The sequence below is a fragment of the Patella vulgata genome, chromosome 4, assembly GCF_932274485.2.
Source record: "Patella vulgata chromosome 4, xgPatVulg1.2, whole genome shotgun sequence".
NCBI lineage: Eukaryota > Metazoa > Mollusca > Gastropoda > Patellidae > Patella > Patella vulgata.
This window is the reverse complement of record NC_065882.2, coordinates 48251392-48269287: the sequence shown is the minus strand read 5'-3', so window position 1 is coordinate 48269287 and position 17896 is coordinate 48251392. Positions and strand designations below refer to the sequence as shown.

At 35.4% G+C, this 17896-nt stretch overlaps 1 protein-coding gene across 1 annotated transcript; it reads left to right on the top strand.

Annotated features, from left to right (window-relative positions):
- Nucleotides 1-3991: 3991 nt before the first annotated feature.
- On the top strand, nt 3992-16854 carry LOC126817544 (QRFP-like peptide receptor). Its single transcript, XM_050544605.2, has 10 exons — nt 3992-4047; nt 6469-6518; nt 8676-9149; nt 9788-9909; nt 11780-11901; nt 12171-12294; nt 12565-12770; nt 13841-13973; nt 14241-14425; nt 15091-16854. The coding sequence occupies exons 2-10, from the start codon at nt 6485-6487 to the stop codon at nt 15224-15226; spliced, it is 1536 nt and encodes a 511-aa protein (XP_050400562.1). The 5' UTR covers nt 3992-4047; nt 6469-6484; the 3' UTR covers nt 15227-16854.
- The last annotated feature ends 1042 nt before the right edge of the window (nt 16855-17896 follow it).

Here is a 17896-nt window from a genome sequence, read left to right as displayed (position 1 = left end):
TCGGGTGTTTTGATTATCTAATTTAATTGGTAACACAAAAGATCTGCATGTATTGATGGAGTGACAAGATCTTTCACACAGCTTGGTTCTCGGGCGAATTCATGCTTTTCAGCATTTCCGATTCATGCGTTTCAGTATTTCCTTGATGTAGTTCGGCATTTTTTTCAAATAGGCCATTTTAAGTATAAGGAGCAAGATTTTGAAGTTGGTCCATTTTTTCACAGTGAGTCAATGAGTTATATGCCCATATGCTCATACTGTACATGTTGAAGCTTCTGAATTTAATAGTCGCATATATATTGACATATGAAGGTATTCTCAAAGAGGTATATATACTCTTCAAAAAAAGAAACGCACAGCTCATTTTTCATCATTTTTTTATTTGAATGAGGTCGCTGTTTCCATAAATCTTACTCATTTTTAATGTCATTATGTAAGGATAAAAGAAATTCATTATTGTTTTTAAATGTAAGGTCACTAATTGTGACTGGTCATACTTTTTGCCGAAATTTGTTTTCGCTTGATTACACCAAGGCACATGAGTTTAACAACTTCGCGAGCTTATCGCATATTCCATGTTCCAAGACGACCCTTTAAGATTTGCGGCCTTTAGGCAACACAGACACACAAACAAAAAATGAGTGTAACTCTGCCCCTGGGGGTCGGACATTCGCCAAAAACACTAGGGATCATTCTTAGGGTATAATGAATAGGTATGTAAAGTTTCAAGAGATTTGTTAAGAAATGAAATGGGGTTAAATGTCTTACTGTTATGCTCTGACTGGGCTAATGAAAAAAGGGTGTACACCATACAGTGTGCTATGTTGGAACAATTTTGCCCGGCCTGCTGCACTACGGCCTACTCTTACGTGCACGGCAATGGGTACACGGGACCCCCCCCCCCACACACACACACACACATACACACACAAAGGCCATACCTGTTTATGAGAATGTCGATGTGAGTAATATATTTACTATTGAAACTGTGTAATATATCAGTATACCCATAAAGGATATTTCTTTATTGTTTACACAATCCACGATATTATTCGGAGTGGACTACGGGTTTAAAAGATATTAGAGACTTTTGGCAAGTGTAATTTTCCCCATCCGTATAACGTATTCGTATCATATCGTCACCTGCTACGTTGCGTTAATTTAGTTTTAGAGTTTTGGCAGATTTTCGCGCCGCGTAGGTATGGGTAGCTGAGCTGAGCGTAGTTCTATTACAGCATAATGGCAGTTATCTACCAAGATCAACATCAGTACTAGTCAAGTACCTAGCCTACAAATTCCTGAAGGGAGTGAAATCGTCTTTGCCATGGTTAAAATCACGTCAAATATACACCTTCGTGTTCTAGGATACACATATTCATAAAAACGCTACGGCACAATATTTTAGCGTCTAAAAGTAGCAAAACATACGGTAAAAAGACGACGATGTTATACGGACGTTTTCCGTATGAAAGCTGTTCGATACGTGCTGCCGTATTCGGGTGCCGTATCACGTATGAGAAATACACACGCATTGATGACGTCACACGCAAAATCGTTACGGCTACGCGATGCGGACCAGGAATTTACGTTTGCCGAAAGTCTCTATTATTTCCATCCACCCATCCACACGTAAAATCGTCACTGTGCAGACGAATTGAAATATCCAATGTTTTCATCTGCTCCACTTTAGTATTGTGTGTGTCATAATCATAACCAAATTCTGCGTGCACAAAGTTCGAAATGAAATGAAATGAAATGGGGTTTAACGTCTTACTGTTCTGCTCCGAACTGGGCTAATGAAGACGGGCATACGCCATACAGTGTGCTATGGGTGAAATTTTGCCCGGGCAGCGGCACTACGGCCTACTCTTATATCGAATTCCAACGTCAAGGGATCTTTTACGTGCATGCCAATGTGTACACGGTACGTCGGATTTTCGTCCCATCCGAACGACAAGACGGCTTTCCTTGTCAGGCCCTGAGTCCTGTATCACTGACAAGGAGAAACCACGCCGGAAAATCTGGATGAACTTTTTTTATTCTTAATAAACAATATTTTTATTCAGATTTGTATCGGGATAGGGATTGGGAAGGGAGAGACAACCAGAGGCTGACTTTGGCCAGTCGGAATTTGCATTTGGCTACCGGAACGCACCCGTAGCCAAAATTGCCTTAATTACCGGTCCAGGTAAAATAACTTTCGGCGTAGAATAACAAATAATGTACAGTATTGCATAACAACAGAATATCACAAGATTCTCAACGGTACCTATTAAAGGGACGTAAGTAGCTTTGACTTTCTTTCGATCCTGCTACGTTTTGTAAAATATGTTCTCTCATCTGGTAGCCATCCACGAACTTGTTTCAGTTCTCAACAACTCAATATTATTTCAAAAAGCTTGAAGTATATAATATTTCTATTTATAATATGTAAACTAGCTATAGGCGCCTAAGGGCAAGTTTTTAACTTATGGGCGGTGGCAAAATCTATAAAATCTTCTCGATTCACTTGCGCTTTTTCCCCCTATCAAACATTTTCTCCTCGCTCGATTCGTGCGTCGCACATTCCAGCCATCAATATTGATAGTTTTCTTTAAAAATTAATTTAAACTAGTTTAAATGTTCCTCTTTTTTAAAATTTCTAATCAATTTCCCTTCTAAATCCCAGGTCCAGGATATGCTGTAGATGTGTCTTTTGCAGCTTAATGTTTTAAATTGTGGATGTAAATCTTTTATTTGTGGTGATCTTTTAATATGTGGCACTTACAGAGCAATAAAATATTAATTAATAGTAGTCTGGAGGCTCAGTGCGGGGGGGGGGGGATCCCTCAAATCACACAAAATCAAGCCCAACTTTTCTATAGTAAAACTTTGTGTAGAATACGTTGCCGAGTGGTAATCAGTCCGCCGTTAGGGCATTTTCGGGGTCAAAGATCAGATGAGGTCATTTGCTCTGAAAATGAATGCGCAGCCATACTAGTATCATGAAAACATGCTGAAAATGATCGAAAGTAATCACTCTTTCAATAAAAATATAAACTTGCTAAATTCACCTTTGTTTTTTGTGACCTCGAAGGTCAAATTTTCCGTTTTTGCACTAGGAACATTTATAGCATTTAAATGTCAGCGTAAAATATAAAAAACTAAAGCGAACCCTGTTCTAAGTTTTATTTGTTACCACAGTGACATTTTTAGGGGATGGGCTTACAAGTTTCATTATAGTTCCTTACAGTTACCCTCAATGCAACCAATTAGCAGCCCGTCTTCTTGTATACTGGCCAATGTTTCTAGAAATAAATGCCTTTCATCTTAGACTTTCCAAGAAATAGGCAAATATTGGCAGTTTGGGGCATAAAAGGGTAAAAAATGGACCATTTTGAATATTTTTGATGTGATTTGTTTGAAACTCTTTAAATCTTTTTGCAGAACTCACATTTTGACAAAATTAAGTAAGGATCGTAGATAATGTTGCAAAAATAAATGTGAAGCTATAAAGAAAGGGATTTTGATGATATATGAACTTATAAAACCATATAGGAGGCCGACCACCATTAAATTTCACCATCTCGGTACCCACAAATTTTAGTTCGTCTATTTATAGCAATTCTCTCTCTGTCTCTTTTCTCCCCCTTTTCATGCCCAATTTTGTTGATTTTTTGTGTAGAATGTACGAAGAGGGTTTGAATTAACAATTTCTGCCAGGTTTTGGTAAATATTTCTACCTAGTGTACATTACAATTAAATGCTTTTGTCAATCTATATGGTTTCATTATAAGAACAAGGGTCACTGTTTTCCTAATTATGTTTTCATTGAATGTTGTGATTGTACATAGTATATATATCTCATTCCTTCTATCTGTATCAGTATAGTGCTTGAAAACGACAAGAGAATCATTGTTGAAACGTAGCTTTAATAGAAATATAGTAATTGTTATCCATATAACTTTGTGTTTATTTTTTAATGTGCTCAATTACTAAATGCCATTCAAACAGGATAACGGAGTTATCAGGTTGGCCGCGGTGATATGTACGCCGAATAGTAAGCAAGTAAGTAATATGTTTATTATAGTGTCACACACTGCATACAAGAATATATATACATTATCTAAAATCAAATCATTAAAAATACTAAATAATTAAATAATAAAGTAATAAAATACATTCAGACTAACCTTCTCCTTTGTTTTAACATGTTTAAAAGACAGTTAGCAAGAATAATGTTATAAATCATTTTTAAAATATTTAAAAACAATTCTTTTGAAGATTTATTCTTAACATCCTGATTTACAAATAGTTTATTCCGGATATCTGAGTAAACATCACATTCTACAGTTACATGTTTTAGTATGCTTCTTCAAGTTTGTGTATCTAAGAATTTTGGGGGTCAACCTCTGTCTGTAGTTCAAAGCATTCAGCCCAACGAAAATTTGGGGAAAAGTTGTAGGTGGGTACTGGGCAAAGAAGCCAGAATTAACATTGAAGTCAATGGGGAAATTAATGGTGGTCTGCATCCGTAATGAAGGATGTGAGTTGTTTCCCCTTAACAAAGAATCCAACATGTAATCTTGTAAAAACTTTCCAATTACATGTAATATCAAACTTAGAAAATTTTCATTTTTTATTGAAAAATTCATATATTTTAACTGTATTTATATGGATTGATTGAGAAATAAGGGTAAGTGATTTAGAAAATGTAATATTCGTGTAAAGCATATATAAAACACGTGTTATTAAAATAGGTTTCAATGGAGACAAATATACATGGATTATCGTAAGAGAGAGAGAGAGAGAAATGGGGTTTAACGTCCACTCGACCCAAACTAGGTCATTTCAGGACTGATACATGGTTCAATTTTATTTCAATCATTAGCTTGCGCGAAGGGGTCTTTAGCAGTGGGAGGAAACCGGAGGACCCGGAGAAAACCCACGAGGTTGGACAGGCGACCCTACTCCTTGTCACGTACAATCGGGGAATCGGAATCCCGCCAGCTGACTCAATGACGCGCGTGCTAACCATTCGGCAACCCCCCCCCCCCCCCGATTATCGTAAGAAGAAAGGTTTTAAATTGATGGCCAAAATAAATAAAGGTAGTCTACGGTATTTAAATTGCCTTGAACCGGGGGACAATGTTTATATGATTTACATGTACACAAGTGCCGTCTGTGGACAGTATACAAATATTGTGAGTAAAAGGGGTTTAATAGGGAGGTGCTTTTATTACTAAATGAATACTGACGTTGTTTTTACCAGACAAGCTCGTGAGTAGCGGAATGATTTATACGGTAATGGTCCGCGCAAATTGTATAGTTCAAAAAGCATAACTGATACTCATTTGCTAGTTCTGTAGCCGAAAAAAACCCAACATATTTTTATATAAAGGTTCCTCGCTATTTTGGTCTCTCCTTCATTCTGTTTACCGATTTCTCATTTAATATTATTTTTTTTATGTGCCAGTCAAACACACACCGAATACCGATAATACATTGATGGGGCTATACATTAGTATGCATTTTGACTATCTATAAATGAGTTGCGACACTATACCACTGGAAATGTGTCGAGATGACTAGAAATCTGTAGTGCATCATATCCGAATTTTATGATATCACCATGGAGTGCGAATCGTTTATGATTGTAGAAATATGCAAATGATAGTGTGAAATCCCTGCTTTATTTGGTTATTGTTTCGAACAAAACATAAACGTTTCTTATCTCCTTGTCAAATCCAATAACAATATTTTTAGCGTCAACCAACCGTGGAATTGTCGTCTTTGTTAAGGGAACTATTCTCGATTTTGTTTATCTATTTATCGTCATATGCTTCTGATTTATTCTGAAACATGCCAGACAATCTCAGAAATAAATCAACGCTACTATCCATTACAAATCCTATAAAGCAGGCCATTATATTCCTGGAGATAGACACCGGAACCATATTTGCTAATGGAAAAGATAGGTTTTTAAAAAATCCAGAAAAAATGTATGTTCAGGAATTGTATAAATAGTTATTGTCATGAAATGGGTGTGTTACAGATGTCTTAAATGTCGTATAAAATGGAATTAAAATGCATTCCATTCAAAACCTGAGAATTCTTGAAAGGACATGGATTATGTACAATGGTTCGTTTTTATAATGTAAGTGGTGGCGACATTCTTTTGAAGAAACTTGTAAAATGGAATAATTGAGCAGGTTCATTTTATTCCGCTTTATCGGAGCTAAACTTCTTTGATTTCAGTTTTTAATTAGACCTTTCTGGTCTGTAATGTCGATTGATGACGGGACAAGTTCTATCTATTAAAATTTATCTTGATGTTTATACTTAAACTGTCGACTGTTGAACACCAAAATAGATATATCTTGTTTTTAAAATATTAAAAAAAATCGTTATAACCAGGAACACATCACCCAAATATCACAATGGATAAACGTATTGGACATTATGTCACATTGCTCACATTTCTTTCAGATGTCAAACTTTATGTATGTGGCAACCCATGATGACAGTAGATATAACAGGTAAATATATTATTAGAAGGTGTTGTTTAAACAATTTTCAAAATTGTTTACTTATTTTTCTGGTCAATGGTTTCATCAATTCCAATAGAGTGTCTTTTATAAAGGCGCACAACTGTAGAAAGCTTATAAATATTGGGGGGTTTTTTAAGTTAAATAAAAATAAAAACTGCATATATTATATAGATTATAACATAAACGGTTAAAAAATGTAGGATACTACCTTGACTTCGATGTTAGTTAGAAGTGAGTTATCGTTCATACTTCGACAGATGATTATTTGAGATTATAAGATGGCGGTATGAAAATCAATTAGAAAGCCAAGTTAACGCTGAACTATTTAAATATGTTTTGGACCTAAATATTTACAGTAAAACAACTTTTTATTGGTCCGGAATACTGGGCCTTATATAAGATAAACATTCGACTTTTTATTATTTATTATTACAAACATTTGGTATAGCCCCCTTTCACATATACGTGTTCAGGGGTGCTTTACAATGGAACAAATATAGAATTATGAAATCATAAAATTAAACAATACAATACTAATGAATATAAAAATACGAACAAGAATCAATAAAAAATTTTATATGTTTATCTAAAGAGCCTGGAGAAATATATGGGTGTTTGGTTTTTTCTTGAAAGTATTAACATTATTACAGGACCTGATGTCATATGGTAACTTATTCCATAAAGCAGGTGCCTGAACACTAAAAGATCTTTGACCGAAAGTTAAAAGTTTTGAATGTTTGGGCTTTAAAAGAAGATTTACATCTAAAGAACGTAAACATCGCCCTGGTATATACATATGTAAAAGTTCAGATAAATACACAAGCGTTAAGTTGTTCAAAAATTTAACAATAAAATTTTAAAATCAATTCTATGAGTTAAGTAATCACTGTATTTTTTTTTTAAATTGGGATAATATGTTAATTTTTTTTTAATGCGTTTAATAAGGCGTACAGCTGTATTTTAGACTGTAATAACGGATTAAACTTGTCCAATGTAGAAGTGACCAACGCATTAACTAGAGTCTAACGAGATAAATTTACAGTTTACATATATAATTTACTTAGGCTTCCACATTCATATTCATATCAAATATTGAACCAATATTACGGGCAGCTGACGAAGGATTAATTTCACTATTACCAATTAAGAAGGGAGATCTACAATCAATTTTTGATAATTGTTTTATTTGAACCAATTATTATATTCAGTTTTATCATCGTTTAGTTGTAGAAAGTTTTTTTTACATCCACAATTTAATTTCAGATGTAGATTCTTCAATAACAGCTTTTGAATTTACATAAGAATCTGGAGTTTTAGGTGAAAAAGAAATATATAATTGGGTGTCATTCGCGTGTAAATGAAATTCTAAGTCATAATTTGTAACTATATCACGAAGTAGTGAGGTGGATAACTTTAAAAAAATAGGACCAAAAACAGAACCCTGAGGAAGATGGCTAATGAAGATGGGCATACGCCATAGAGTGTGCTATGAGGGAAATTTTGCCAGGACAGCGGCACTATATAACGGCCTACTTATATCGAATTCCAACTGTCAAGGTATCTTTTAATTGCACGCCATGTGTACATGGGACCTCTGTTTTTCGTCCCATCCGAACGACTAGACGGCTTTCTTTGTCAGACCCTCCGTCCTACACAGGTTCTTCTTTGGGGGTCTATACATTGTAAGAATACGAATGTTCCCGGTTGAGAACTTAAAAATAGTCCAAACATTCAAATGTTGTAAAGTGTCCATGTTTATGCAACACGATAGAAGAATTAATAGAAATCATGACGGGGAAGAGGGCGATCAAATTGGCCTGGATATAAACATTTCTGCCCCCCCCCCACCTCACCCACCTTTCTATTAAAGGAAGATATACCAGATATTAGATCTTTTACGGGAACTGCTATGTATCAGGGATTGTTTTAATGAGTTTATCATCTTTCTGTTGAAATAAATGAACTTCCTGGTATTTTCTGTGTGTCAGCATAAACTAAATTAGAAATTGCCTTTCCATAAGTCAACAATTTTTATATGTTTTGGACCTAAATATTTACATTAAAACATCTTTTTATTGGTCTTAAATACTGGGCCTTGAACATGTAAATATGTGCGGGTATACTGATAATGATAAACTCTTTCAGTTGACGTAAATGAAACAACGAGCTTTGTCACTGAAGATTCTACAGGCATCACTCACGTCCTGGAACAAAACTCGACTGTGTCCTTCGTGGAGATCAGTAGTACTTTATCTATAAATCCTTTGGGTGTAGCTGACAATGACACATTGAAAAACGTGTCCACAGATTCGCCTCTTGTTGATAACGACCCTACTGAAGTTAGCAGAAAAATCGGTGACCCAACATCTGATAGATGTTCCATATTAGATGAATTCGGTTCCTGGGATTTCTTTTATAAATACTCAAGAGATGAAGTGAGTGAGTTGATGTGTGTCTGTAATGGTTTGTGTATTGATGATATTGAACCCCCTGCTGGGGTTGATGGAGAGGATGATGACGACCCAGATGGAGACGAATTTTTATCAGAAGAAGAAGACCGTGTTACTTTTGTGGCGGTAACCACTGTTTATTCCGCTATATTTGGTTTTGGCTTAATAGGTAAGTAAGTGCACCAAATGGGAATACTGTAAAGTGGACTAAGTATATAAATAAGCATATTAGGCTTTATTATGTAAGAGCTAATCTAGCATATACCGGCGTGTTTCTGACATCAAGTGTTATATATATTATTTTTAGATATTTATTCATATGCCAAACCCATGGGTCAACTGTCTAGACCATCGGATGGCTTAGATATTGAGAGATTAGACAATGCCCGCCAGATCTGCGTTAAACGATAATATGACCAGAGACTGCTGATAAATGGACTGAAAATCAGTAATCGTTGATTATCATGGCAATGGGGAATATGAACGGCTATTTCTTGTCAAAACTTCAAACATTCATAATTTGCTTAGAATAAAGTAATTTGACTAGATGTCTATTTTTGATGTATAATATATAATCTTGCATACTGTATTTTCAATAATTATAATCGTTATTAAATGATATTTAATCAGCATCATCTTTCTAGACCAAAAGCATTACATAGATTAAAGATGTGGAGTAAATTATTTAGATTTTGTGTTCTGGAAATTAGATAGACGCCTTCATGCAAATCAAAATAAAGCTCGAAATGTAAAATCAATACAATGCAGTTACTATTTACATAGCCTGATATTTTTTGTAATTTCCAGGAAATGTCCTAACTATATGTGGACTGGTGTTTTGGATGAAAAGTCGGTCGGCAACTTTTCTTTTAATCTTGGGACTAGCTTGTTCCGATCTTCTTGTTGTCTTGGTTTGTCTGCCACTAAAGGTACTAGTTTGAGTGAAATTCCTTTTTATACGCCCACATTTTCATCTGGACGTATATTGTCGCCGCCTCTGCCCGTCCGCCCCTCCGTCCGTCCTTGTGTCCGTGTGTCCGTTTACATTATGTTTGTAGGCACTCTAATGGTCACAATTTTTATCCGTAGACGAAACTTGAAATATAGGTTTATATCCCAAAGATCTCAGCTGGACGGCAGCTTCATGGATTATGCCACTGATTGTACCCAAAAATTCAGGTTTTTAGCTTGTGAACGTAATTTTTATCCTTGTGATGAAGCTTAAAAGATCTTGGTTAATTTCGAAATTAGAGCATATCGGAACGTATCTTCCTAAATTATGGCCCCCTGATTGTACGAAAAATCACATATTTTATCTTGTGGTCCCACTTGAGGTCACAATTTTTATTTGATTTTAAAATTCATCCAAATATATCACCGATACACCGTAATGACGGTTGAGTTCGAATCCTGTTAAAATCAAACCAAAAATGCCGGACAAAATGGCCGCTCGCTGTACGTAAGTATGTAATACCACAATCTGATTATAATACAGATTTATATTTCGTTTCGTATTTTTTTTAATACTTTCGATGGCCTACACTACATGAAGATCTGACCGGTTATAGTGGAAGGTCGTGCCAGGGGTCACACAGGCGGCTTTTGACCCTATGACGTCGGATATTTATTAATTAATCAGCGCTGAGGTTTCTAATGGTTTACCCACAGTTCCTGGAACCGCACGCCAAGAACTCGCTGTAATAGACCGTTTCATTGCATAATTCTTCACATCGCCCAGAACGCGGGTTATATAACAACTCTTCCAGATCCTAGTGTTGTAACGACAAGTAAAACGAAATTTTGAACTATAATAAACGAAACGAAATCTGTGCTTTAATCAGATTGGTAATAGCAAGGCTGTGGAACCTCTAGAGGTCACAATTGTTACCCGATTTTGATGAAACTTAAAACATCTTTATATCCAAAATATCTCGGTTCCTTTCGATATTGGCACATACGACTGTCGGACGATAACTTCCTAGATTATGGCCCCTGATTGTACGAAAAGTCACGCTTGTGGACCCTCTAGAGGTCATAACTTTTATCCGATTTTGGTAAAACTTAAAACAATTGCTATAAATTATTTAATCGGCATTTAGTAACTGGATGAGAATAACTTATAACACAATTATAAGGAATACAAGTTACTTGAAAGATTTATTTCTGGCGACGTTTCGACGAAGGTTCTCTCATTTTTATCAAGCAAAGGATATATTTACATCCCAAAGATCTTGGTTGTTTTGGATATTTTGACGCATATCAAAATGTAATATCCTAAATAATGCCCCTTGGTTGTATGCAAGACCGCTTTTTTTTAGCTTCTTCTCTGTCCACCTCTTGCAAATTTGGGCGTATCTTGTATGGTACCCATTTTTATTTATTGACGGTGAGAGTGGGGTGGGGTGGGGGTTATGGGGGGGGGGGGGGGTGAATAGATAGTATTAAGATGTTATTTAATGTAGTTTAATGTTTCTGGGTTTTATCTGTGTGTAGAATTTTAATAGTAGTGACATGTTGTGCACGAAAGCAAAGTTTGCATTTCTAAACGACAGGCACTACGTTTTCAAAATGGGGAATGTTTCAATTATCAAGATCCACTTGCTACTGCAGCTTAGTATTTGCCAGGTAATTTACTGGATTTTGTTTGTTGATTATCTGTTAGTACCAATTTTAATTCTTGATACGATGTTTCAGACTAAATACTGTTCTTTAATATAAAAAATAGATGATGAAATTTAAAAAAAAAAATTGACAACTTCGCAGAAGTTTAATGCGGATTTTTACATTTTTGTACTCTAGGAAATAGAATTTTTTCGCATCTCTACTATATTCGAAGGATATATCTGCAAGATTGTGTACTATATTAAAGATTTCAGCTTAGCTTGCTCAGTCCTGACGCTAACAGTCATTAGTTTCGAAAGGTACCAGTCTTATAATTTTGTTTATTATTTTTCACTGACAAACCTATAATATCCTCTTTTGTTAGATTTCAGTTTATTCTTTAATTTTGGGTCGTATTTGAAATCGGTGTAATCTATTGATCTTTCCTAAAGCGATTAACCTGTGGATAAAACGCAATTAATTTTGTTACGTGACATAACAGATTCACTCTTAAGTATTAATTATTAAGAATAAAAAAGAGAAATATTATATTTGCTAATTGGTAATGTAAGTCAATAATTGATTTCAGGTTTTACGCCATTTGCTATCCGCTAAAAGCCCAGTTCCGGTGTAATACGAGACGGGCGCGTGTTCTGATAGTGATTATTTGGTTGACATCAGCAGTTCTGGCCTCGCCCACAATTATAGCCATGGTAAATTGAAATAAATATTCTCATAAATCGATGCTGTTTTGTACTTTGAATTTTTTCTCTGTTGTTGGAGGATTTTTGTTCTCAATCAAATAAATATGAACATTGAGTTCAGTTATTATTAATTGTTCATTCATATCAGTACTTCTGAAATCATTCAGTTTTACCATAGCATATTATATGAACTTGTTTTGAGAAACTCTTTATAATTATTCCATAACAGTCTCCTGAACAATGTCTTATACTATTATATTCTCTATTGCTATCTCACAGAAGAGTTATAAAAGTGCATGGACCAACACTAATCTGTGTCACAGCAACTTTCAAGACTCTCTGCACACGAAGTTATACTTCATATATTTCCTGGCGATTCTGTACGTGTTACCATTGACAGTGATGTGCTACACATATGGTCGAAGTTGTCTGGCACTGTGGCGTAGTGCTAAGATAGTCCGGAACATGCAGGGCAAGGATATCAAGTAAGTAGCTGAAGTAAATGATGTGCTATTAAGTTTTATTTACCGGCCGCATTAATATTATAATTGTCAATAGTTGATAGCTATTTCTTTTAGACTTAGTGGATATGGCGGTAGAAAGCCTATATTAGTTTTGGCATATAAAATTACCTTGCGAATAGTGTCCTTCTTTAAGACAAAGGTGGCCTATTTATCTAACCTATGCGCTGTATATCATAAGGTCTGTTATCTAAGCAAGTCATGGGTTCGATCCCAGCTTTATACCCGACAAGGACTTTAAGCGAGATTGTCTGATTAACACCCACTTTCCTCGAATGTCTTAAGACCACTGAGAGCAAATATATCATATTAAATACTACCAAATGTTAGTAGCCGGGAGGACGTAAAACCACATCTTCCGGCGAGTAAGTATATTCTGCTACCGGTAGCTCGAATTTCTTAAGACCAATGCAATCGCAAGCAAACGAATTATTGAAATTAAAATATAACAATTGTTAATAGTGGGGGGGGGGGGTTAAACCCCATCTTCCGGCGACTAAGTATATACTGACTGATGCATGACATTCGGAGGTATTTATAACTAACTGGGGCAATGGTTTAAAGCTGAGAAGTTAGTTTAGGCATTTTGTTGGGTATACGTTAACTCCAAATCAAGCATAAGATTGAAGATGCAACCCGATAACAGACTTTCTCTTCCACTAGGCCCACCTAGGGTAACTGAGATTGCCGATGCCTTTCAAGTAGTGTCTTCTCTGTTCTCTACCTGTTATTATGTCATCACAAGGAGTAGGGTCGCCTGTCCAACTTAGTGGGTTTCCTCCCACTGCTAAAGACCCCTACGCACAAGCAAATTATTGAAATAAAATTGAACCATATGTTAGTCCCGAAATGACCTAGTTTGTGTCGATTGGACGTTAACCCCCATCCCCCCTCTCTCTCTCTCGCTCTCCCTCTCTCTCTCTCTCTCTCTCTAATATGTTGCCGTTCAGAAAAAAAAAACTATTCCAACAAAAAATACCGGGTAAGTAAAATTCAAAGAATGAGGGGTGGTGTTTTCTTTTCTTTAAATCTAGGAAGAAATGTGTTGATGAATCCGATGCTTCTTCCGGCTACTCATCAACAACTATCGGACAAACAAACAGCAAAATTGACAAAACAACTAAAGACAAGGAACAGTCGGCCAACACAGTGGAAAAACGAAAGCAGGTTTGAAAGATAGCATTGTATTTATTTAAACTGATCTAGTCAAACGAAATTTCAGATTAATATTGCCGCTATTCGGCGTTTGCATATCTATTAAAAACTAATTAGAGACATTCAAATATTGAAAGCTGGAGTGTTTTAGTTGGAAATATTTACTAGAAAACTGTTATTATGGTCTGAATCCATAAAAGAGAAAAAGGAGATCATTCTGTCTTCAGATAAGAATAGAAATCAGCTATAAATATGGGTATTTTCTTATTTTATGTTCAGGTACTTCAGTTATTGTTGAGTCTATTGGTTGTGTTTGTCGTCTGTTGGGGACCTACCCTCGTTATACACGTATTAACAGCTTTTAACATTCGTATATCACACTTCTATATAACACGACTAACGGCAGAGACATTGGCTTTCTTCAACAGTTGTCTGAATCCTTATCTCTTTATGGCCATGTCAAGGTAAGTGATGTTGACCACCGGTTGAACTCACGGGAAAATTATAGGACAATTTCGAATACGAATAATTTACGATAACTTGAGTATTCAATATACAAAAATTCCAAGACACAATGCCCTGGCTCTCAGGTTCTGCAAATATAGGGCGGTTTAAAGGGGCGTTATGCAAGATTAGATACAGAGCTGGCAGTTCTCACTATAATAGTTAAAAAAAAGAGATAATGTAAAGGGGATATGCTGAAAATTTCAGTCAGATTGCTCCACTCTGAACCGATATATTAGCGATAAAATGTTGGGCCTAGCCTCGATCATCATTACTAAAGTCGGTACAATAAAAAACATAATCTCGATTATGCAATTTTTGGATTTAATCATCAATGAGCGGTGAGCATCAAATCGGATTCAAATCCAGTGAAAATCCGACACATAAGATGGCATCGAGATTAGACTAAGGTCTTTTCATGTTAATAAATATCTAATTGATAGTTTATATAACATCTCAGGCCTAAAGAAAGACCTGCAATAGGCAGATTTAGCTCTTTCATAATGTATGTTTAATCTGAAGACTAAAAAATGTTGAGATACTTATATTGAAGTTGTTCATCTAAGAGCTATAATGTTTAACATGTTTTTTTAGTTTGATTCGTGGATCTATTATATACTTTCAGTCAGTTTAGAAAGACATTGTATAAGAAGTTATCGTGTGGTGGTAAAGATATATCAAGCCAGTCTACGGCGTTGGGTAGTAAATTTACTGCCAGTTCCACGGGTATCAGCACATTATCCGTTGATAAATATGCCTAGTTGTATCTTATGACATTGCAATATCGCCGACTGTTAACGAAGGGAACAGTTTTGTAGATTCAAGTGTTAGTGAACTGTATCAATCTTCGGCATTACATGTACTTGTATTTCACTGTTGTGTCGTGATATTCTTCTATTCGTATTCAATTTGAATGTTTGTCATTAACTGTAGCAATGGCTGCACGCATTATTAGATCATTAACTATTGCTACATTACATAATATAGTATGTATTTATTGATTAATCTGGTTAAAACACAGATCATATTTGCTGTCTTTTTTATAGTTCAAAATTTCGTTTTTCAACCGGTAAAATCTTCATGTAGTGAGGCCATCGATAGAATAAAAACGAAAGGAAATATAACATGTATTTTAATCGGATTGTTCATTCATCTTGGTGTGACAAAAAAAAACCCGTAAAATATTATGTGTAAAAGTGGACTTGAGCTCGTAAACATATACCTCATCTCTCTGATCTCTCGAACTGCCATGTCTCGAGATAGTTGGAGGGAAGGGGGGAGTGAGGGTATGAGTTTTATTTTGGGTAGCGATCGTGAATCACAGAAGCATTAACTGTACACAAACTATATTATTATATTATAAGTTTGCAAGCGAGAACTACAGGCTCCAATCGTATCTAAAAAGAAACACATATCTCGACATTTTTGCGATGTTTTATCTTTAATAAGATGATCATGTCCATATTCAGCTAATCTCAAGTCACTCACATGGTTACGGGTTTTCCAAATCGTACAAGTTAGAACATTCTACTTATATTTCAAGTTATGCAATATTATGTCAATAAATCGTAATGATTTTTCAAGTGCTCCAAGTTAACGATACTCTGAACTCGAAAGTTGGAATCGCTGTAAACAGGTAGCCTACACTTCACCAACTTCTAACCAGATAAAATCTCCCCTCATATCAAATAAATCAGCTACAGAAGATCCAAAATAAGGCAGCCCGTATGGTAACAAGAACCAAACAACGTGTTCATATTACTCCAGTACTAAAGAATCTACATTGGTTACCTATTGAATCACGTATTAACTTTAAAATCCTCTCCTTAACGTACTTGATTCTACATTCTGAAGACTCTCCCCAATGTTATGGAATTCTCTACCCGAAAACATAAAAAACTCGCAATCCCTCGTAACTTTTAAAAAATTGTTAAAAACAGAACTTTTTAAGCAAAGTTTCATGTACTGATCGTGATGATTTTTAAAAATTGAACTTTTAAGCAAAATTTTATGGAGTATCTGTCATGACTTTTAAAAAAAATTGAACTTGTTAACAATGTTTTATGTTCCGATTGTGATGACTTTTAATAACTTAACTTTTTAGCTAAGTTTTATATAATGCTTGCTCTTTTAATTTTAATAACTTCATATTTCTTAAATGTCCGTGATTATATGTATAATTCATTTTTTATTTAACAAAATGTAATAGCGCCGCGGAGCAGTAATTTTTACTGGAATGCAGGCTCTTTATAAATTCATTATATTATTATTATTATTATGTAAACTTAGCATGAAGATTATCTATTTTTGATCAGCAAATCTGTTAACTCACAAAGGTCGATTTCATGACAGATGTATTCTATTTTCAAAATAAAATAAAATCCAGCCATGGTTATGTGTGCGTATGGTAAACGAAATATTTGACCAACACGACACAATTATTTAGCTTTTCGGTTATAAATGTTGTTTTGAGACGATTTATTAAAACCCCATCGTGTGGAACTTGAATAGTATAATGTAGAGAAAAAGAAAAAAAACGTTAACATCCACTCATGTCGTAACTAACATTCCAATCATTCGCTTAGAAGTTGTGTACCTGACCCAACGTCTTGCCTGGATCGAACGTGATATGTATTATAGATAATGGACATGATGATCTAATGGGCGCATTAGATCGCTCAGTGACAACCCCCACACCCACCCGACTCCCTATTGAAATGCAAACCCTTTAAAAATTTAATGAGACGCAATGAAAACTTACCTCCTGGAACTGGAAGTCCTGGAGAGACATAATTCAGCTGAAATGTGATTTTGGGCATTTGGACATTTACTGACACGAGAAAAACAACAAACCACGTAGGCACAAGGGATTAAAAAGTCAGTAAGGTGTTTGGCTTGGCAGAATTCGATCCTGTCGATGTTGCCTGTTGTCCTATGGGGGCATTGTTACGCGTTCAGACCTAGGTCAATCTCTAGTGGACCCAGTCAGCTGGAAACGATTGGCCAGTCGGCATCAAAACCCTCGGGCGACGGCACTGTATATATACCTCTCTAATGAGGTACCGGCATAACTAACCCGCTTCGGTGTTCAGATATCAACACTGGTATATCGTGTCTTCCACAAAACTGCACCATAAATCCTGATTCGTTATTGTGGTGCGTTTACGCAAAAACACCAATATCGCATATCAAGTTAATCGTGATCTGATGTTGTTATATTCAAAATTTCAATATCGCAGGAGATTAACAATCAACCATTTAATAAAGTGGTGCGTTTTCATTGCGTCTCAGTATATTATATACTCTGACAATATATTCATGGCCCACATTCAATATAATATACAGTTATTTGTTTTGATTGTGTTACCTGAATATAAATAGTGTCACATTTATGTCAAAAATAAAGTTGACAGTAAAGTTTGGGTGGATTA

What these genes read in the sequence shown, in the direction of transcription:
- LOC126817544 (XM_050544605.2), top strand. Translation starts at nt 6,485, where the DNA reads ATGTGGCAACCCATGATGACAGTAGATATAACAG. An exon ending in TGGTTTGTCTGCCACTAAAG is followed by an intron (nt 9,910 to 11,779) that starts GTACTAGTTTGA and finishes TTTGTACTCTAG; the next exon opens with GAAATAGAATTTTTTCGCAT. An exon ending in CGCCCACAATTATAGCCATG is followed by an intron (nt 12,295 to 12,564) that starts GTAAATTGAAAT and finishes GCTATCTCACAG; the next exon opens with AAGAGTTATAAAAGTGCATG.